Genomic DNA, 21,903 nt, shown 5'->3' with positions numbered 1-21,903 from the left:
TACCGGTACTAGATAGACCCTAGTAGTATATTTCTATAGACTTTATATACCTACTAAAAGACCGATATAGATATAATAACGCCTTAATAGTAGTCTATAGATTAACGAAGCGGATAGTTTATATATCCTTATTTAAGGATACTATAGCTAGGGATCTAGTAAAGTTATAGTTAATATATTATTATAGATAGATAGGACTTCCGGACTTAATTATATCGGATAGAGGACTATAGTTTATTATATTATTCTAGAAGATCCTATATAAGTTAATAGGGATTAAGCGGAAGTTATCTACTCTGTATTACCCTTAAATAGATAGGTAGTCGGAAAATACGATCTAGTTACTATCTTAATAACTATATACCTTCGTAGATAAGTTCGCTAATAACTAGTCTAGCCTACTACTAATAATAGACTTTACTTAGGCGATTTTACCTTATAAGTCGACTAGGGTCTTACTATACTATACCGAACGTAGGTATAAGCTAAGAACGATAGTTAATTAGTAACTTAGTAGTAGCGGATAGGATCTCTATAGGCTAGACCGGGAGATAGCTCGAGACTAGGTAGATAAAATTCGCTAAGTTTATAAGTTCGTATAGGATAATATAGCTAAAGCGTAGGAACGTTAGTATACCTAGGCGAATCGATATCGTAGGGAGCTAAACTTCGACGTTAGGGACCTTATTATAATCACGATAAAGGATAATTAGTAGATCGTAGAAGGGCTATTAGGTAAACTCTGTCCGAAAGCAGAGGGGCCTTTCCGGATTATCGAGAAGGTAGGATACGCTTTTCGACTATAACTACTAGAAGGATCGTTATAATATAATATCTTTAACCCGGAGAAGTTACGCTATATAATAAGTATAGATCTACTTCTAGGATAGCCTATCCCTAAACTAGCGATATAGATTATACTAGAGCTAGAGTATAATATAGAGATAATCCTTACTTCGCGAATTAACCGGTCGAAGCTTTAGTATCGAGTAAAGTAGATAGGATTCGAGAATAATATAATATAGTATAATATTAGTAATTTCCGGACTACGGCTTCGAAACTCCGGGAATATTATAAAACCTATCTATCCCGCCCTAGACCTCCGGTAAACCTTAACCGTTAGTTAGAGTACGAGGCTCTTAATAAGGAGTTACTAGTACGCCTAGATAATAATATACTATAATATTACCGCGCCTAAGGATAGTCGCGAGTCTAAATAAGGGGTAATATAATATATAGGTAATAAATTAATAGTTAACTAGCTAGTCGGTTAACTAGTTCGTGAATAGACTTAGAGTATAGAGTTAGTTAGATAAGTTAACTAGTTAGTTACCGTAAACTAGTAAGTTTACTAACTAGTTAGTTAGCTAACTAGCGAGTTAGTATTAACTAGTAGATTAGTTAGCTAGTTAATAGATATAGACTTAGGAAGTTAAGGAGGAGATTATATAATCGATATTTACGTTTATAAGATCAGATATTTACCTACGCGTTATTAATAGAAGCCTTACGCGTATATATACGCTAGAGTATAAGGATTGTTTACCTTTCGGTTTACTTCTGTAGAGGAACCTTCTATCCGGGACTTTCTATAAGGATTCTACCGCCTTACTATAGCCCCGCCTACGATAGATATTTAAGGTAGCACTTCACCTTCCTTATTTCTTCCTTTCCTTTTTCCCCTTCGTCTTAGTTTTCTTCGTTATATAGGATATAGTTACTTTACCTTCCTTCTTCTATACGTAGGTTATCGTAGCTATACTACCTAGGAGTCACACATATCTACTATAGCGGTATACCGCTATATAGGTAAAGAGCGTTAGAGCTCTAAAAATAGCGTAGAAGCCGGAAGGAGGGACTTTAGCGATAATTCGATACGATAGCTTCGGTAGCCGTATTCGATACGTAGGGATCGTTAAGTCGTAAAGAGGTACGAAGTCTGTACTCTGTAGAAGGCGCAAAACGCGCCGAAAAACGATAGAAAAAGAGGTTATTATATAAGTTATACCTAGGCAGTAAGGAAATATAAATAACCTCACTTTTTGTGCGCTAAGCAGGGCTTATAACCTATTAGAGGCTACTAGGAGAACGTAGCAGACCTAAAAGAGGGGAGAAAGGAATAGTGAGATTATATCTGGTGAGAGGTACCTATCTAAGCTACGAAGATAGTGTGCGTGGGCGCGCACCACGCTAGTGAGACGCGCCAAACCACCAAGCTATCTCAACAACTCGACTAAGCTCGAGGAGAACATTCAGTCTATAGATATTGAGCGTTAATTATGGTCATGGACACAATACTAGAGCCAATATATCGCTCATGTCATTTTTAATAACAACAAGGCCCCCGTAAAATAGCTGCGATATATTCTCAAGCAGATGGAAGACGGTCGCGATGAGCTTCAAATGCGGCTGGGTATTTGACAAGGAAGATAGATAACTGCAATATTGCTGACCTTGACACCTCCTGGGAACTCAGGTATAACCTTAACAATCTGAATTACAAATTTGGCTGGCATTCGTGCTGAGATGGAGTCGACTTTTCCGCCTCTTCTGCCTCGGAATGAACTTCTTCGAAATCAGTTCGTGACTAGGTGGACCAAGAAAGCAAGAAAAGATTCCTCTCTCCTAAATTCCGCTGTAGGCGAGTTACCCTATGAAGTCACAGCTGCACGCAAGCCACAACTGACCTCACAGGAGAGTCATCACTTGATGTGGCAGACATCCATATGGGATCGGTTGCTCCATACTCCAAGTTTCTCGATCAAGCCCACACTAGATAACATAAGCTCCCAAGCCCCCCACGTTTTTTGCAGGAATAGGTGGAAATGCCGTTGGTGACGTCGTAAAGCGGTGCGTCGGTCGGACCTGTCCCAACTCCAATATGATGACAGCTCCCCTCGGTCTTTTCTACTCCCCTCTAGCCTCAACCTAAGCTTTCTCGCAAACTTGTGGATTGTGCAAGTCAGACTTTCGCAATGGCAGCTGCGACGGAAGCAAATGCGCTTGGGTACAACTTGAAAGTGGACTATGTAATTCACTATAACTTCAAGGGATCCAGTAAGTCAACCAAGCTGAGACGGTCGACTGAAGCTCCCCCTCCCCACTCCTCTTCTGAAATGAAGCCACTTTGCAAAAGCTGATTCGGGGCTCTCTGCTATTTTTCCAAAGGCAAGTCACACGCAGTGGCCCAACTCGAGAAGCTTCTTCAAGCTCTCGCGCATGCTGGACTGCAAATTGAAATTCGTCAAGGTGACGAGGAATCTTTACTTATCTTCGTGCGCGCCCCGAAAAAACAGCTCAACCGGGCGGTGTACCAATCACGGTGAGTAGCCCACCGTGTCGAGGACATTCAAGCGGCCTCTAGCATCTCAATCTCCCGTCCGATAAGGAATACTGAAGTGCGTTTCTCCATAGTGTGCGCGACTGGCTCTATGGAATTCGAAATACAGAGCCGGAGCCAGCCAGCTCCATCGAGCCGCATACCGAGGCCGAGCGGCTGCGGGTGATTGAGCATATGATGACTCTGCCCACCGCGGAGGGCGGCGTGGGCATCACACCGAATCACGGCGAATGGAAAAACGTCACCAAGATTCTGCCTTTACATGATGAGGAGACTAACAACAGATGGTTGCACGACTGGAGTCAGAAGACGTTCCTGTCGGAAGAGGATCTTGATCAAATCCGCGACAAGTTCGGTGAAAGCCTCGGCTTCTACTTTGCCTTCCTTCAGTCGTACTTCCGCTTCCTCATCTTTCCGGCAGCATTTGGGTTTTCATGTTGGTTCCTGCTTGGGGGCTTCTCGATAATTTACACGATCGTCAACTCTCTATGGGCCATCGTGTTCGTGGAGTACTGGAAGAGACAAGAGCTAGAACTGAGCTGTCGCTGGCAAACTAAGGGCATATCAGCCGTCGAGACGAAGCGGCGCGAGTTCATCCCTGAGAAGGAAGTGCGCGATGATGCGACCGGTGAGATGCGCGGTGTGTTTCCGGCCACAAAGCGCATGCAGCGGCAGCTTTTACAGATCCCTTTCGCTCTCCTTGCGGCCGTCGGTCTTGGAGTCATTATTGCGACCTGTTTTGCCATTGAAATCTTTATTTCCGAGCTTTACAAGGGCCCTCTCAAGTCATGGCTGGTATGAACAACTCCCTCGGATCTCAAAATACAGGAGAATTGACGCTTGACCAGGTTTTCATTCCGACTATTCTCGTATCTGCATTGGTCCCCACGATGAGCGCGGTTCTGATATCCGTTGCGACCAAGCTCAACGACTATGAGAACTATGAGACTAACGAGGCATATGATGCCGCTCTGGCCCGGAAGGTCTTCGTCATCAATTTTATTACATCTTATTTGCCCATTCTACTCACGGCATTCGTCTATGTCCCGTACGCCCGCTGGATCGTGCCCCATCTCGACATTTTCCGGCTCACTGTGCGCCCATTCGTGTCGAAGGAACATGTCGCCGCTACTGACTGCTCGCATTTCAAGATTGATCCCAATCGGTTGAGAAACCAAGTTATCTACTTCACTGTCACAGCGCAGATTGTTGGATTCGCGCTCGAGACTGTTGTTCCTTACGTGAAACAATACGCCGCTCGGAAGTACAAGGAGTACAACCAAAAGCACAACAATTTCAATAACGACAAAGAATCTCCTGAACACTCTCCCGTGAGAACCTACGAGGACCCAGAAGAGGAGAAGGTGTTCCTTAAACGCGTGCGAAACGAAGTTGAACTTCCAGAATATACAGTGACTGAGGATCTGCGCGAGATGTGTATTCAATTTGGCTACCTGGCGCTTTTCTCACCTGTGTGGCCATTGGTCCCTCTGTCCTTCTTCATCAACAACTGGATCGAATTGCGCTCCGATTTCTTCAAGATATGCAAAGAATTCCGAAGACCTTCACCTTTGCGGTGCGACACCATTGGGCCTTGGCTTGACAACCTCGGATTCTTGACCTGGGTCGGCAGCGTCACCAGTTCGGCCTTACTCTACATGTTCAGCGGCGACTCGAGAACCGGTCCTAATGGTGAGCCCACCGATATCAAGGGATGGGCATTGCTACTGTCAATCTTCTTTGCCGAGCATATCTACTTAATTGTTCGATACGCCGTCCGGACGGCGATGACGCGGGTCGAGCCTCCCAACGCGCGGAAGGAGCGCGGCGAAAGGTATTTGATGCGAAAGCGTTACCTGGAGTCGATACTCCAGGTGGATGTGAATGACACGCTCGCTGAGAAAGACGAAGTCATTGACAATCCTCCTGCTCTCACCCGTGAAGCTCTTGAAGAGGATGCTCGTCGCAACTCCGAGCACTCCACAGATCCCGCTGAGAGGTTCTGGATGCGTCAGCGTGGCTGGACCGAGTCCGCCAAAATTGGCAGTGGAATCATTCAATCTCAGCCAACCAAGGGCGAAGCCAAAAAGAAGCAATGAACTATCAATTCGAATGAAGGGAATTCATATTACCAGATGGAGGGAGTGTGTTTATAATCACGTTCTTGATTGATGCGATGCGTGGGGAAGAAATTTGTGTGATTTTGAGTTTGGACCTAAATGATTCATCGGAATGGTACGATCATGAACGATGAGCTAATTTTCAAAACTTGCCCACTGTAACCCATGCCAGCGACCTATAATTTCTGAAGACCGCGCTGCTTCGGCGGTTGCCGCTAAATACTGTGATTTGACGGCGTTTGCGTCGTACACAGCTACTACCTTACAAGTCTTCTAAACTTGATAATGCATACGGTCATTGTCATTGAAATACCAAGAAAGAGGCAAAATATTTCACGAGGCCAGGTCGACTGATATAGACCTCTACTTATAACATCGCAACCCACTCAACTCGCTAAGACCTATAACCCCATTCACTCAAATCTCACCGTCCTCACTCCACTCACTTAGACTTCTGCTCCCGCAACTCTCGCATTGTTCAAGACCGAACACCACGGAGAGTGAATAGTATGGTTCGTAGCACAAGATTATCAATTTCTTCTCAATTTGGTCAAGTGATACCAGAGATCTTCAGATGGTAGGTAACTTAGGACCCCAGGTTCAATTTATCTAGGTAGAAGATGGCATGGAGTGCATTCTACTCGAAGTCTTAGAATTGATATATCACTTCATAGTGCAGCCAAGACATCAACAGGAGCAATATCAATCAGCTCGATTTGTGAACAATCTTGCTTTACCCGCTTATATTGATGAACTCAAGTAATGTTCATAGCCCTGTGCGAGTGCCGTGGGGTCTATATTGTGAGCGCGATCGGCAAATCACCCCAAGTAAATAAGTTAGGGATGGATAGAGAACCGCCTACCTTATCCGGCATGCCATCGCTCTCGGAATATATATTCACCGACGCTCAACGCACCGCCCACAATTTGACTTGCTCAGAAATTCTTAAGTAATAATTGTTTCCCCCCCCCCCACGTCCTGCTTACAGCATCTCCAGTTGCTTACCTCATTCACTGCCCACCTGCAGTACCTCTGAGAGTCGAACAAGCATATCTACACCTGGGTTGATCATTTGGAAATTTGTGCAAATTTGTGCTGATAACGAGTTTACGTATCGAAAGTGCTCATATTGAGTAGTCATTCTAATTTCGATCAATGCAGCCTGCGTTGGCGCCAGCACCGCATCCCAGTATGCAGAACCCTGCTCAGGTAAGCAACCCATCCTCGACGCGTTTGTCATCAGATTGATCGTCCCGCGCCGATGTACATCGATCAGATAAGCTTATGATCTGATGGAGAACGGCATTTGGGATGAAAAGTGACCATACCGCCGCGTCGCAACATGCATCCGAGCATTTGCCGCGGCTCTCCAGACGCTGCCGGCTCCGCGTAGAGAACGAGAACCAGGGCTGACGTAAAATTATAGGATCATGCGGACCAGGGTATGTCTGATCTTTGGCCCTGTTCAAATTTCGCGTCATGGTAGTCGATGCTTTTGAAGACTGAAATACTTCAAGAGATCAAGCTCATCTGAGAAACCTCGGCGCGAAATTTTGTGGGGGAAAATATGACGCGTATCAAAAGCTAATTGGCCATTCTGCTTAGTCCTCCATGACCAGCTGCTTGCTGCGCAGCAGCACATGCATCGTCCCCAGGGAGCTCCTGTTCAGCAGCATCTGCAGCCGAATACAGGTGCTCCCCGAGACCAGGGGAACATTGACCCTGCCATTTCGGGGGCCATGATGGCTGCGGCTCCTCAAACACCCAACCCTCCTCAGCAGGGGTCACCTGATGATGGCACCCCGAAGACCTACGGCAAGCGAGAACTATCCACTTCCAAGCGCGCTGCTCAAAATCGAGCTGCTCAGGTACGTGTTCAGCCTCGCTCTGTGAATGTGGCCATCACATCTATCGCCCCTGCAGAAGATCATCTGACACTATGGATAAGCGCGCTTTCCGGCAACGAAAGGAAACGTACATCCGCAAGTTGGAGGAAGAAGTCAAGGGCATGGAAGGTCTACGCGAGCAGATCAAAGCTCTCCTTCATGAGAATTACACCTTGCGCGACCACATCATCACCATGCAAAGCCGTTTGATAGACGCATCCGTGGACGTCCCGGAACTTCCTCCCAACATTGATCTTAGCCAGCCACGACATGATCTTTCCTCCATGGGTGCTGCTGTTCTCCCAAGCACAGGGCCTGCGGTTCCTGTACCTCCGGTCAACGCCCCTCAGCAACCCCAGCACACGTCATCTGCTAATGAAGACATGAACTCCTTGAACCGCATTGCCGTTGCTGGCCTTGGCATGCGGAAACATCCCGACGAGAATGCGTTCCTCACCAATACTTTCCAACCCCACACTCCGCCCAACAACAGCAATAATGGCAACAAGCGCCGAGATGAGGCGCAGTCCGACGGCACTGAAACTCTCTCTAAGCAGGAAGTTCATCACGGTCTGCCCATGGCTTGAATGGCTTGAATGGCTTGTACAAGATCCTGCCATGGTCTTTGCACCGTGGTTTGGCCCTGCCAGTACGGTCACCATTGTCAACTTCTCGCGGTGTACGTTGTTCCTCTATCAGCTTCCTCTAGCTCCAGGTCATGACGTTCCTGTCACCTTTGCTCGTGGCTTCCTACTGCTCTCTCCATTCCTCCAGCCTTCCCACCCTCGCTTCCATGCTCATTCGGTCCTCCTTTGATTCCCTCTGTTAAATATCTCTCGATTCTTCTTTCTTCCCGTGGCCATGGTGTTTTGGCGTGAATCCAATTACAGGCGGAGTCTCTTCCCACCGGATTGTGCGATCCATCAAGGTAGTCCGTATTGACTGACTATTCTACCCTTAATTCATCTATTCACAGACTTTCCCACAAATGGACTTCTTCTTCAAGGAAAAAAAGCACAGTATCTTCGTATCATACTGGGTTCCGGATCACTAATTCCCACTCGTCCCGCGCGAAATGACTAGTAAACTGACATCTGTCAACTGATCGATTAGTTGCATGTGGGCACTGGGTACAGTGGGTAGTGAAGTGGGTACTGTGACTGGATATGTATGCCTGAGTGCCTGAGCGCCTGAGCGCCTGAATACCTCCCCCGATCATGCCTAGCCACCACCGCCACCATGCTCAACATCCGCTCTGCGCCAGCTTGACATGCCGACTCCGTCATCCGCTGCATGAGCCACACGCATGCTGCGCCCGCCACCCGACCGACAGACTTCGGCCCTTGAGGACCTGCAGCATTCGAGGCCGGAGGAACGTTTTGGCCGCTTGTCGACCATGCCGAGTTGCCGATTCTCCCGACTCTGCTGTTCCCTCACAATGTAACGACTTGTCAATGACACAATTGTGGACAAACGTTCTTCATCAGTCACCCAACTGAAGATTATGAAGACATTCCACCCGATCAGACCAACCAAATGTATGATCAAGTAGCATTGCTAAATGCCCGGTAGAAGTGTAGCCCAGAATTGCAGAGTGTATCAGTGTAGTAATCCATCGATCCATCCAAAGAAAAGACGGCTCATCTCACGCTGGACATGTCCATAGTGGCCGGGACGGGCCCCAGTTCATTAGTCATATCCCCACGGCCGGCAATCTCGGCTGAGCTTGCAGCCGGCGCGCCTCTCCAGATCCAGTACTCGCCCGTTCTGAGGACTCCATCGCTCCTGACCGCACTAAACTGGATTCGCACTCATCCCACGAGGGTTGAACCTGGTTGAGGTGGGTGTCCGACTATGAGGGTTGATGGATCGGGAAGGTCACTCATGAAGTGGTACGACAAACTTATAATCGACTTTCAATCTTGCAGAAATTGGAAGAACGAAGGTTCTCTTGACGAGCGCCTCTGCGTACGCGCTCGTGCGTATTATTATAGAAAGCCCAAAACCAGCTCCGGTGAGGTCTGATCGGTGATCAGCCGAAGCATACAGTATATACTCAGGTACCAAGTGAGTGGTGACTCGTGGCTCGTGAGTCAGTTCCTGCGGCGTTGCGCGTAGGTCGTGAACATGTCTGGTGAAGGCCTTTTCGGCGGTACAGCATGGCTCGGGCCTCATCATTCAACCTCCCAGTCTCCAGCTTCGTGTGAGTGACATGGAGCCAATAGGCGAGCTGTTTCTAAAAACGCACGAGGAAGGCAAAATCGAGCTCGTGGCTGGACGCGGGCAATTCGAGTGCTCGTGTCCCCCCGGTGTAAAGCACGGCGTCTTACTATCTACTCCTAGTATGTACAACTACACAGTTCTCCTACTTCACGCACTACCTTACTCTACTCAGTCAATTGCCCATCAAGAGTCCCGCTACTAGTGCACTTACAGGGTGTCAATCACTGCTGAGTCCTGACTTAGATACACAAGTATCGGCACGGGCATATTTGACCTTAACGTGCTGAGATGTTAGAACGATTAGCCCTGTCACGGGAAATTTGAAAGACGGCGAAAGGCGGGGCATTGGCGGTTGAGTAGACTGAAGCCACTCTCGTGTCAAAGTGCCGTTTTAACTTTTTTTTAGTTCCCCAATTTCTTCCCCTCTCTTTTTTTTCCCCTTTCTCCGAGTTCTCTTCTGGCTCCGCATTTTCATCTCTTCCTCGCTTCTTCCTCCTGGCAATGCTCTTTGACTCCATTGAGGAGCTCATATGACTGTCTTTCCTTGTCCATGAGCGATCACCCAGCTCCGAGAGACATTGCCGTGCAGTATCGAATCGACCGCGGACAGTGGACTGGACTCGTGAGCGACCACTGCGGAGAAAAACGGGGCACACTAGTCTGAACCCACCGGGCTCCTCTTTGGAACCCCTCCGCACTTTTTCGCCGCAGGCTCGCCAGCCCTGCCCGGTTTTGCCTGGATCCCCGTGCAATTTTCCCTTCTCAGTTGGCCAACCTCCAACGAAGCGGATCGCTAGGATTTCTGGACATCTCTCGTTATTCGAATTGTCGCAGATTGACTTCCTCACGACCCCATCTCGAATTTCCTCTCTCCTTGTGCGCAGGCCGGCCAGCGTCCTTGGACACACGATTCTCCTCGACGTGCCAATCCTTCGCCGACCGCAGAAGGACATCCTGACTGCCGAGGCTGCTGCGGGAGGTCATCGCTCTAGCAGGAACGAAAAGAATCCTCCCAACAAAAAGTAGCCCAGCGGCGTCTCCGGACTAGACCTCCAGCAACAAACTAGCTTGACATAGACGTGTCTACCTTTGAGAATCACCTCGCTTCGTGCTTCGCAACATTGTCCTTCGCTCGTTTATCCTCTTTGCGATCACTGGGAATAAATCCGCTCATCGCCGCGCATTCCCCTGCTCGCAACTCCGCGCTTCTTCACGTCCAGTCGCATTCTCCGGCATCTTTTTGGATGCGATCATCTTGCGCGCACATGACAATTGGACAATGGCGATGAAAGTAGCTCGTGTGAAGACTCCGACAACAGATTCGCCATTTCCCAAATCCAAATTACGTCCCTCGCCCGCAGACGATCGATCCCTTCCGGTATAACCTTCTTGCACGGGGCCTTCTACCCGTTTGTCCTCGCGTGTTTCTGCGCGAGCTGCCGCCCTGATGGGCGCCGGGGCTCTCGATGAACCCCCCGATGGACTCATTGGAGGTTATACGGGGGGTTCTGTGACAGTGCGCATGCTGATGATTGTCTTTTCCTCCATTGCTCTGTATAATGCGCTTGAGCTCATCATCTTGCTCTTTTTGACGTTTCAAAGTTATTCGGGACTCTATTTCTGGACCATGTTTATATCGACCGTCTTCGGGGTCATTCCACACTCAGTGGGATACATTCTAGAATTCTTTGCACTGGCACCGTTGTGGTTGTCGCTGGTCATCTCGACGATCGGATTTTATGCTATGGTGCCTGGCCAATCCGTGGTACTTTACTCACGACTTCACCTGGTGGTACAGAGTCGGCGCGTGCTGCGTTTCGTGATGTGGCTGATCATTATTGATTCGATTTTGCTACTGGTGCCCACGACGGTTCTCACCTTTTCGACAGCCTTTGTCCGGACGATACCGTATATCCGCGGTTACAATGTCATGGAACGGCTACAACTAGCCTGGTTCTGCGCTCAGGAATTCGTGATCTCAGGAGTTTACATTGTCGAAACGGTCAGGCTGCTTCGTCTGATGCCGAATAAAGATCACCGCCGCACAAAGATCATGTACGAGTTGTTGACAATCAACGCCGTGATCATTCTCTTGGACGTCGCTCTCTTGCTGGTTGAATACATCGGTTACTACTCGCTGCAAACCACACTCAAACCTCTGGTTTACAGCATCAAGCTGAAACTTGAATTTGCCGTCCTCGGCAAGCTTGTCTCCTTAGTCCAGACACAACGGTCCCAACCCACCTCCTTGGAAGACGAATATCCCAACTTTGTGGATCCGTCGCAGATCACAACCGATGTCACACATGCTGCTCCGATGGAACATGGACATGACAGATCACGCAGATCAAGACCGTGGAACGTGATATCGATGGAGAGTCTGCCGTCCTCGGAGCAGCGCATCAGACCGTCCACCAAATCACGGCGATCGAGTGACGCTGAGAACCACGCGTGACTAGATTCGGCCACAAGCGGCAGGGATTTCACCTCGCCGTTCAAACGGCGCACCTCGTACATCCGCGTCTCCACCCCTACTTGACAGTGGTCATTTCCTTCGCCCTGGACACTTGACACGGAGCAACCTAATTGTTCAAATTCTTTTGGGCGCCATTCATCAACATCCACGACACTCGTCACCACTCTCGATACTGCCATCACCCTACCCAGTCCCATTGGGACCGACCCACGATCTACGCCCTTTTACCTTCTCTGAACATATTCAAACTTTCAATACTCGTGCAACCGCCGCGCACGTCCATATACCCACAGCACACGATCTCACCTTTCAAAATCCAACACAGTCTATTCTCGATCACGATCTTACACTACATCTACGGGAGCACATATGGATGGGGCCAACCTTCGCATGACTAATATCTATACCGAAAAGAACAGGCTTTCAGTAACGCCTTAATTTATGTATAATAGCTCGTCAACAAAAGACAAACAACAATTTTCATGCTCACGAAGTGTATAAATCACAAAAGGAAAGTTGGTATTCATGTCGGGGAAACGATGCGTACGAGTCACGTGGGCAGTCCTTCACCTTTCCAAGACGGACCAAGCTTTACTTCGCACCTGCACCTCTGGTGGATTTTTGCTTTGCGCCCAACGGACTTGCCTGTAAACCTAAAAGAAACCTCGCCGTTCCGGATCTTGCCCCTTAAAAACGGAACGTGAGAGTTTTCAAGTCCTATCGTGATCGACGGCCGGGCTATCAAATGATTCATGCAGAAAAATCGAGCTTGTGATGGAGCGGAAGGTCGCAAATTTATTGAATTCCCTGCGTCTGATCTGATATGTCCGCGAAGGGAGATTTGGGCTTCCTCTACTTGCACCAGAGGTGAGTCTGTTGGATGCAACAGTCTCACATTGTACTAGAAGTGTCCATAGGCATACATTACTTATTTCACCTCGGTAGTTTTGGGAATGTCGCCGTGCTGGACGACCAAGTGTATAAGTTATATGTTAATTGAGGTGCCCGATAGATCTAAGAGTGAATCAGTAGGTACTGACAATTGTGACAGTGCCTATGACTCGTAAATGCTGGACGCATATCTGAAGCTTAACAGCCTCTAATCTCTATAGTCCTACTGTACATTCCACCAGCACCCGCAACCCGCACCACTTACATTGCTGTTGCGCCCATACCTCAAAAAGGGTAGGTAGAAGCTATGGCCAAGTATGGATTCAAAACGGTCGGAGCGTTGACAACCCCCACAGGTGAGGGGGGTTGCAGCCGGCCGCAAGCCACACACGGGTTTGATTTCCAACCATCTTCCTCGAAGCGGATCCTTCGACTTTCAACTACCGCGATAGAAGGAAACGACCTGCGACGTTGAGGACGGACGAGCTTGCGAAGAAAACTCCTTGGGCTTGGTATAGGCACGTGATGTTTACGCATATTGTGTGATCTAATCGTTTGAAAGAGCGAGCCGATTTGCCGGTGCGGGTGGAAGGATGTGAGCCAGAGGCCGGTAACGTGATCGATGGGCTACAATCTCATGGAAATGGACTAGGTTGAAATACGGCAACTGCGGAGATTATCTCCGTACAATTGCAGCGGGCACCGCCAGTCAGTGGTTCACTGGTTACTATGGACTCATGGAGTTTGGTCAGTGCTTGGCCCTGTGGAGGAGTTAATATGAGCGTCAACGTGGGTGTTTGCTTGTTTTTGATACTCGTACTACTGTGTGTAGTATGTACTATGAAGTCATGTACTGGCCTGTGGCCTGTGCTGGCTTTCGAGGATTACGATTCATCGGTGGAGATTCCTTCCGTCGAATCTTATGCATCTGCCCTCTCGAAGCTTGATGGCGTAGTACAGTATCCACTGCAAGCCTAAACGATGTGGATCAAATCAATTGGAGAAGGTCGATCTTTGTTTCAATGGAAAGTACCCTTACGAATGCAGATACAAATCGGGTGACCCATGTGCCAATCACGGTCTGGGAAGATTCAAGATTCAAAGTCCAAGAGGTGCGTTGAGACGGGCGCGCTATCTTCAAGACACAGAGACTTGTAGAAAATAATGAGATATCATCGCGCAGTAGAGTACTAGTATATCAATACCTACTTAGGTACCTGTTCTCCTGTATGCACAGTAGATAAGTCGGGTCCAAAGGTGATCAAGTACACTATCACCTAGATACAGATATGGATGGGGATCCTCGCTTCTTGCGTCGGGGATTTAAAGGTTAGTCTTAGTCGAGTGGCTGTTTTTGATTTCAACAACACCAAATCGCAGTAGTAGTATTATTACAATTTCTTTCCTCATATTCAATCCACATATCAGAGCTGCATGATGTCATTTGGACATTGAGCTTGAAGAGCTTTAATGTACTTGAGTACTGAGATGGCTATCTAAAGCGTAATGTATCTGTAGAGCGGAGTCGTACCTTTGATACTGGCCGTCAGCTCCGATGAATCATGACTCCTGTCGTGACGAGGCCTTGATAACCCGACCTTGAGTGACACACATTAAAGGCACGCGCCAGACCGCCTAGACGATGGCTACGAATCGAGTTGGCACATTCTAATCTGCGATGACGATTCAAATAATGTGCTGTGCAGTGTGCAGTGTGCAGTTTACGCCACCAGCCACGACTTTTTTGTTTGACATCTTTGACCAAAGGATGTCCCCGCCTTCCCTGTTCTCAACCCAATAAAGTCGAGTCATGGTACCTTCAAACAGTCCTACTGACAGTTATACCAAAGCTTAGTCAGGTACCGATCCGAGCTCAGCGGGCTGAGTTACACACATGGTGGCGCACCACTCCATCCGCTTCTTTTCGCCCCCACAAACTCTCCATTTACTCCAATCATCAGCTGGGCGGTCAGGTCGCTTGAATTGGAGGCGCACGACTGCTCACGGCTGATAGGTCGGAGGCGATGCCGAGTTTTGAGACCAAGTCCAAATTGTCCGATGATCTGCCTTCGCCACACTTCTGCCGCAGGGCCTGCGGTACCGAAGGGGCCATGCACCCAATCCCAGTGCCCTAAGTCTCGATGCATTCCACTCTGAAACAAAGCCAAGTCTATCTCTCTGAATGAAAAATCTGACCTGATTCGACATGATTTGTTTGGAGACTACTGTATGGATTGGAGGCTACACTCCGCTGCATGGCTGCTGTACTGCGTAATCGCAATATTCCCTCCTGCTAAGACTACGACTACTGCAAGTGTAGTACCTCGTAGTTAGTACCTAGTAGGTATGTAGTAGGACTACATACTAGTAGGTAACTTGGTATTTTTACTACCGAGCACATGCCAATAGCTCCTGCAACATCATCTCGTCCGAGTTTCTTGACTCTGCAGCATACATCGACTCCTTAGGAGTACATGCATATCAACGTAGTAAATTCCTTGTCGCTCCCTGGGCACCAGACTACCACTTGTACACTTCCTTGCAATTATAGTCCTGGTTTTGAGCTTTGACGGTATAATAATCATGGTCCCCGCGGCAGTTTCATTGTACTGTAAAACGTACCGCCCCTCGGCCCTACTATCAACGCCGAGATCTCTTGTGGCGGTTCCCCCGGCCATCGCGGCCTTTCGGGCTCCAGTTTCTTTCTCCATTCTCTCCATCCAAGTGGATCCAACCATGATCGTTCATCAATCCGTGTCCTCGGTTGCTCTTGAATTGATCCTCAGTTGAACATGATCAATCTTCAACGGTGCCACTGCGGTCCTGTACGGGCTAACCCCTTCCTGTGGCCAAGGCCCAGTTCTCTTCCTCTTGTGGGATCATCTCAAGTAGCTAACCAGGTAGGTGTACGACGTGACTACTAGTCTGTTACTACGGTAGTCGAGTCGACACCCCTGCACGGAGCACAGTTGCACACACATGTGGTCTTTGCCTATCTTTTCCAATTTGAACCGCGTCCTCCAGTCTTCTTCAGTCCTGGACTTCTGGTACGGAGGCATTGTCATTGGGGGCCCAACAGCACCGCTCGCTTGACTGCGGATCTGGATCTGCCTCATTCTTCTTCTGGCCCCCCCCCCCTCTCGCCCCTCTTTGTCCCTTGGAGAACAACCAAGAGCTTCGACGATCAGTCCTTACCGAACTAGGTTTTCGACCACAACCTGCACTGGCACTGGTGGTTGTGTAGCGGCCTGTTGCGCCCCTCCGTTGGAACATTTTGCTCTGGCCCCCCCCCTCTCCACCCAGGCCTGTCAGGTCGCTCCAGATCGCCAGCTCATCCATTCCCTCGGGAACACAATTTCCCTTCACCTTCTGACATCCTCCCCCGCCTCACACCAACTGAGCAGACGGGAAAAAAAAATAATACAATCCCAACAGGACATCCTCCGCGGGTCGTTCATCTGCTGTATTCTCTGGACCGACGTCCGAGTGTCGCCTCCTCGGTGGGTGCCAGTTCCCTGGCTTCCATGAGTCAATACGCTGCTATCCGTCTGGCCGTCTAACAGCATTCCCACCATCAACATCGACTGCAGTAGACCCCCTAACTAGGGCATGCGATCATCAGTAACGACCGTCTGGCTCTGCTAAACCTATCACTCTTCTCCTTACACACTACTCCTGAGCTACGATACCCTGGTCAACAGGATCACAAACCCTTTGTGTCGGTGTACAGCAAGAAACCGCCCCCCCCCCCCCCCCCCCCGTTCGGACTCCTTTCTACGATACCTCCCGGGCCGACCGACCACCCCGCCGACTCCCACCGTCTGAATTATCATTTGCCCGCCCTGGTTCCTTGCCCACGCCCTTCACCCAAGCTCGGTGTTCGCGACGACGTCGCCTCGGACGTCTTGAGCGAACCCGACCCTCCAGTTTCAATATGGCTTCTCAAAGCCCCCATCACTCGAGGCCAGGAACAGCCCGGAAGCGATCCGAAAGTGTAACGACGCCATGGCCAGCATTCACCGATTCCACCAACCCTCGCCTCCAGAGCACAGACCGCTCGCATTCAGTCACACGCGGAGAGGGAAATCGACGTCCGGTGAGCGCGGAGTTTGATGGTATAGATCGCGTGTTCCCCGTCCGCTCAGTGGTGTCCGTGGATCCCATGGCTAGTTCGACACACGGGCGTGGAACAACATCGCCAATCTCGGACGGGCCTCGACAGTATCCTTTCAGAAACGATAACTCTCGCCCCGATCCACAAAACAACTATCCAAATGCTCAATATCTGGGCCCCTCATTTCTAGCTCCAGGGATATCCGCGAGCATGGGCCGCGCCGAGTCGGTCGTCTCGGATACGAAAACAGAACTGGCCACCCATTCCATGGCCTCTCGAGTCGCGCAGCACCCCGAGCTGTACGCCAGAGTGAAGAGTAACAGTCGATCCGCGAGCAGTGCAACTCCCGATGTATCCTCGCAAGGGGTCTCCGATCCGGACTCGGCACAAGGCCATTTCACATCCCGATTCCAGCATGTGATGACGGAAAATGGCCACGCAGTGATTACAGGGCGAAAAGGCGACCAGTTCCAGTACTGTGAGGATGAGCCCATTCGAATTCCGGGCGCCGTGCAGAGTTTCGGAGTCATGATTGCATTACGAGAGGAGTCGCCCGATGAGCTCGTGGTCCGCGTTGTTAGCGAGAATTCAGAACAGTTCCTCGGGTACTCTCCCAAGCAGCTATTTGGGCTGAGCAGTTTCTGCGACATTCTGAAAGACGACCAGGCCGACTCCTTCCTCGATCACATCGACTTTGTTCGGGACGACGCGCATGACCCCAGTGTGGACGGCCCGGAAGTCTTCTCGCTGACTATCCCGACACCTCAAGGGGAGGACCGGAAGTTCTGGTGTGCGACGCACGTCAGTCAAGCGCAAAAAGACCTGATCATCTGCGAATTGGAACTCGAACACGACCAGCTCAATCCTCTAGGTCCCGGCGGCTCCGAAAGCCCTTCCAGTCCCACCGGAACACTGGGATCCTTCCCTACTGCAGAGCAGTTTGCCGGCAGCGTGACGAATATCAGCCAGCCGCTGCGTGTGATGCGCAATGCCCGACGCCGAAGGGGAGACGCGGCAGCGATGGAGGTCTTCAGCATGTTGTCTCAGATCCAAGAACAGCTGGGACGAGCGCAGGACCTCGACACCCTGTTGAATACGACCGTCGGCTTGGTCAAGGAACTGACCGGATTTCATCGCGTCATGGTCTATCAGTTCGACAGCAGCTGGAACGGTCTAGTGGTAGCGGAATTGGTGGACCCCAAAGTCAGCATCGACCTGTACAAAGGTCTTCACTTCCCAGCATCCGATATTCCTGCCCAGGCACGTGAACTATACAAGGTCAACAAAGTGCGACTCTTGTACGACCGAGATCAACTCACCGCTCGACTCGTGTGCCGGGCTCTCGAGGATCTCGACGCACCCCTTGACATGACCCATTCGTATCTGCGGGCGATGTCACCCATTCACATCAAGTATCTTGCTCATATGCAGGTTCGATCGTCCATGTCCATCAGTATCAATGCATTCAATGATCTTTGGGGCCTCATCTCGTGTCATTCCTACGGAAACGCTGGCATGCGCGTCTCCTTCCCCGTCCGGAAGATGTGTCGATTACTCGGTGACACGGTCTCGCGAAACATTGAACGTCTGTCCTACGCCTCTCGACTGCAGGCTCGCAAGTTGATCAATACCGTCCCGACAGAGGCCAATCCCTCTGGTTACATCATTGCATCTACAGATGATCTCTTACAGCTCTTTGACGCCGACTACGGAGCGCTATCTATCCGAGACGAGACCAAAATTCTGGGTGACAATACATATTCACAAGAAGTGCTCGCTTTACTTGAATACCTTCGCATGCGTCAGCTGAATACAGTACTTGCCTCGCACGATATCCTGAAGGACTTCCCGGACTTGCAATACGGTCCAGGCTTGAAGGCGATTTCGGGCCTACTATATGTTCCTCTGTCAACGGGCGGTAGTGACTTTATTTGCTTCTTCCGCAAGGGTCAGCTCACAGAGATCAAGTGGGCCGGGAACCCGTACGACGTTGCAAAGCGCAAGAAGACCGCGGGCTTCCTCGAGCCTCGAAGCAGCTTCGCTGCATGGAGTGAGACTGTCCTCAGTCAGTCACGCGAATGGTCGGAAACCGATGTCGAAACCGCCGCTGTACTGTGCCTTGTCTATGGTAAATTCATCAAGGTGTGGCGTCAGAAGGAGGCTGCAATGCAAAACTCACAATTGACAAAACTTCTGTTGGCGAATTCCGCCCATGAGGTTCGCACCCCCCTCAACGCCATCATCAACTACTTGGAAATCGCCCTGGAAGGTGCGCTCGATTCGGAGACACGGGACAGTTTGACAAAGTCACACTCTGCGTCGAAATCGTTGATCTATGTCATCAATGATCTCCTGGACCTCACCAACACAGAGAAGGGCCACGATTTGATCAAGGACGAGACTTTCGACCTTCAATCCACATTCGTGGAAGCAACTGATATGCTTGCTGCTGAAGCCAAGCGGAAAAATATCTCGTACTCCGTTTCCGTCAAACCTGGTGTCCCACGGGAAGTGCTTGGCGATCAGCGCCGTGTGCGTCAAGTCTTCTCAAATCTGGTATCAAACGCTATTCAGCAAACAGCATCTGGAGCTGTGACTGTGGAAATGTGGCGATCACCAAGCCAAGATTTGCCAGATCATGCGGCCGTGGAGATGATGGTACTGGATACAGGCGCCGGTATGTCCAAGGCCAAGCTTGAGGCGCTCTTCCACGAGCTTGAGCAAGTTTCCACCGACGAGAACAATTATGAGGAGGAGGATGAAGCAACCACTTCGCAGAAGCCGGAGACGAAACGGGCCCTGGGTCTTGGGCTCGCGTTGGTGGCTCGCATTGTCCATAACATGAATGGTCAACTAGGAGTCAAGTCAGAGGAAGGGAAAGGCAGTCGGTTCAAGATTCTCCTCCAATTCAAACTACCTGAAGGGGTGTCGACCGCAGTTCCGGCCGACGCCACTACGCCCAGCTCAGCGTCTGTACCACCCACCCCAATGATTTCCGACCGTGAGTTCACGCTGGTTGGTGGAACTGCTGAACGTCGGGAAGGCCGACGACTCAGCTTGGACAGCATGCGCAGTGGAGGTAGCTCTCGCAGTGGCAGAAGCCATGCGGACCGCTTGATTAGCGCGATACAGGAACCTGCCATGGTCCAGCGCGCCTTCAGCGACGGCTCCGACGTACGTCAACCGACAACCTCTTCGAGCCCATCGATGATCACAAGTCACTTCTCTGCACCGATCAGCTCTCCTCGCCCAATAAGCACCAGAAGTCAGGATCACTTGGCGAGCCTTGCCACCGTTACCCACACGCCACCCGTGGTCTTACAGTCGTTCAGAACACCTCCGGCACCAGGAACTGCAAACGTCACGGATTCCGGAGTGCCTCTTGGAGCTATCAGAATGGACAAGCACGAGGTTCAGCGAAGAGTCGCTCAGCAAGCAGAAGACCAATCATACTTTCCTCCTATGCCAGGTGCTGTGCCAGAGGCTTCTACAGCAACTTCGGCATCGGCCACTGCTCCTTCCACTATGCCCACCACGGCACCTTCAGTTGCTCCCGTTACTCCCTCTCTACTCAACGTTCTCGTAGCCGAGGACGACCCTGTCAACAGCAAAATTATCCACAAGCGACTGACCAAGATTGGCCACACGGTTATGCTGACTGGCAACGGCGATGCTTGCGCAAACGCTTTCACTTCAGGAACGGAGCAATTTGACGTGGTCCTCATGGACATTCAGATGCCTATTGCCGACGGAATGGTAGCGACACGGATGATCCGTGAATTTGAAGCCACGACTCCCAACGGCAAATCCGATACTTTATTGAAGCACGAACGGATTCCAATCTTTGCTGTTTCTGCGTCCTTGCTCGAATCAGAGAAGCAAAACTATATCGACACAGGCTTTGATGGATGGGTCATGAAGCCCATCAACTTTGCAAGACTGAACGTGCTTCTCGCAGGTATCTACAGTCTTGCAGCCAGGTCCGAAGCCACCTACAACCCCGGTCAATGGGAGAATGGTGGCTGGTTTGGGACTGCGCATTAAGTCAAATTTCTGACCCATACTTTCCGACCAACTCTCCCCTCCCCTCGATCCTTCCTCCTTTCTCGCAATATCCTCTTCTTTTCATCTTCCAAAATTTAGCGGGTCTTCATATCATATTTCATTGTGGTCTGTTAAATTACTACGCTTTTTTCATTGTCATTCGCAAAGTTGGCACTCGAGTCATGTTACCTCGTGGATGATGAGTTACGGATTTCATGGAACACCCCCCCCTGTATTCATGTTTGATTGTTTTCTTTCATGTTCCTTTGACCTTTGGTCTCTCTTCACAACTATCATAATTGTCGCCCTGCATGACCAGCCTTGTACACGGAAAACGCCCAAGGGTGATACTGGTCCCGGTGTTGGATATTGTCATTTGTTTTTCTTTTTTTGCATTCTCCTTGTCTATTGTTTTTTGGTACATGTTTGGCCGATCATGGGAACGCACACACATATACCCATCTTGCATCACATTTGAGATGCTTTTTCCGCGTTTTTTTTAAAATTCTTTGCATACGAAAATATTGTTGTTTCTCATAGGAAAACACCTCTTGCACTTCCAACATCCATATCATGTGTTCCTCGCATAGGTTTCTCCAGCTCCTATTCACAGCATTGCTTGATCATTCAACCTAATCGGCCAGTACATTTTGAGGCCTCACATTGGACCCGGCCGGACGTTGTGGGCTCTGTCCTCCTCTTTTCCACTCCACGTTTTTGGATCCATCCCCACTTTCCCGAAATGGAGTACTGTGTATGATATAAGTCCGCCGAGAATGACACCAGATTGTTCCAGGTTGACTTGGG

General features: G+C 49.7%; 5 protein-coding genes across 5 annotated transcripts; 4 read left to right on the top strand and 1 right to left on the bottom strand.

Annotated features, from left to right (window-relative positions):
- Positions 1-2,976: 2,976 nt before the first annotated feature.
- On the top strand, positions 2,977-5,440 carry N7539_008888 (anoctamin family protein; the record flags this gene model as incomplete). The annotated part of the gene is made up of 4 exons (XM_056938483.1): positions 2,977-3,058; positions 3,170-3,323; positions 3,416-4,136; positions 4,190-5,440. 4 exons carry the CDS (start codon positions 2,977-2,979, stop codon positions 5,438-5,440), a joined length of 2,208 nt encoding a protein of 735 aa, XP_056785860.1.
- A 1,177-nt stretch (positions 5,441-6,617) lies between these two features.
- N7539_008887 (bZIP transcription factor) lies at positions 6,618-7,935 on the top strand (the record flags this gene model as incomplete). The annotated part of the gene is made up of 4 exons (XM_056938482.1): positions 6,618-6,671; positions 6,889-6,904; positions 7,068-7,330; positions 7,411-7,935. 4 exons carry the CDS (start codon positions 6,618-6,620, stop codon positions 7,933-7,935), a joined length of 858 nt encoding a protein of 285 aa, XP_056785859.1.
- A 2,452-nt stretch (positions 7,936-10,387) lies between these two features.
- On the bottom strand, positions 10,388-10,745 carry N7539_008886 (uncharacterized protein; the record flags this gene model as incomplete). Its single annotated transcript, XM_056938481.1, has 2 exons — positions 10,388-10,559; positions 10,672-10,745. The coding sequence occupies 2 exons, from the start codon at positions 10,743-10,745 to the stop codon at positions 10,388-10,390; spliced, it is 246 nt and encodes an 81-aa protein (XP_056785858.1).
- Positions 10,746-11,018: 273 nt separating this feature from the next.
- Positions 11,019-12,026, top strand: N7539_008885 (uncharacterized protein; the record flags this gene model as incomplete). Its single annotated transcript, XM_056938480.1, has 1 exon — positions 11,019-12,026. The coding sequence occupies one exon, from the start codon at positions 11,019-11,021 to the stop codon at positions 12,024-12,026; it is 1,008 nt and encodes a 335-aa protein (XP_056785857.1).
- A 4,846-nt stretch (positions 12,027-16,872) lies between these two features.
- fphA (putative sensor histidine kinase/response regulator) lies at positions 16,873-21,096 on the top strand (the record flags this gene model as incomplete). Its single annotated transcript, XM_056938479.1, has 1 exon — positions 16,873-21,096. One exon carries the CDS (start codon positions 16,873-16,875, stop codon positions 21,094-21,096), a length of 4,224 nt encoding a protein of 1,407 aa, XP_056785856.1.
- Positions 21,097-21,903: the final 807 nt, after the last annotated feature.

Source organism: Penicillium diatomitis (genome assembly GCF_028827545.1).
Source record: "Penicillium diatomitis strain IBT 30728 chromosome Unknown utg000015l_segment0_segment0, whole genome shotgun sequence".
Taxonomy (NCBI): Eukaryota; Fungi; Ascomycota; class Eurotiomycetes; order Eurotiales; family Aspergillaceae; genus Penicillium; species Penicillium diatomitis.
This window is presented reverse-complemented; position numbering and strand designations above follow the sequence as displayed.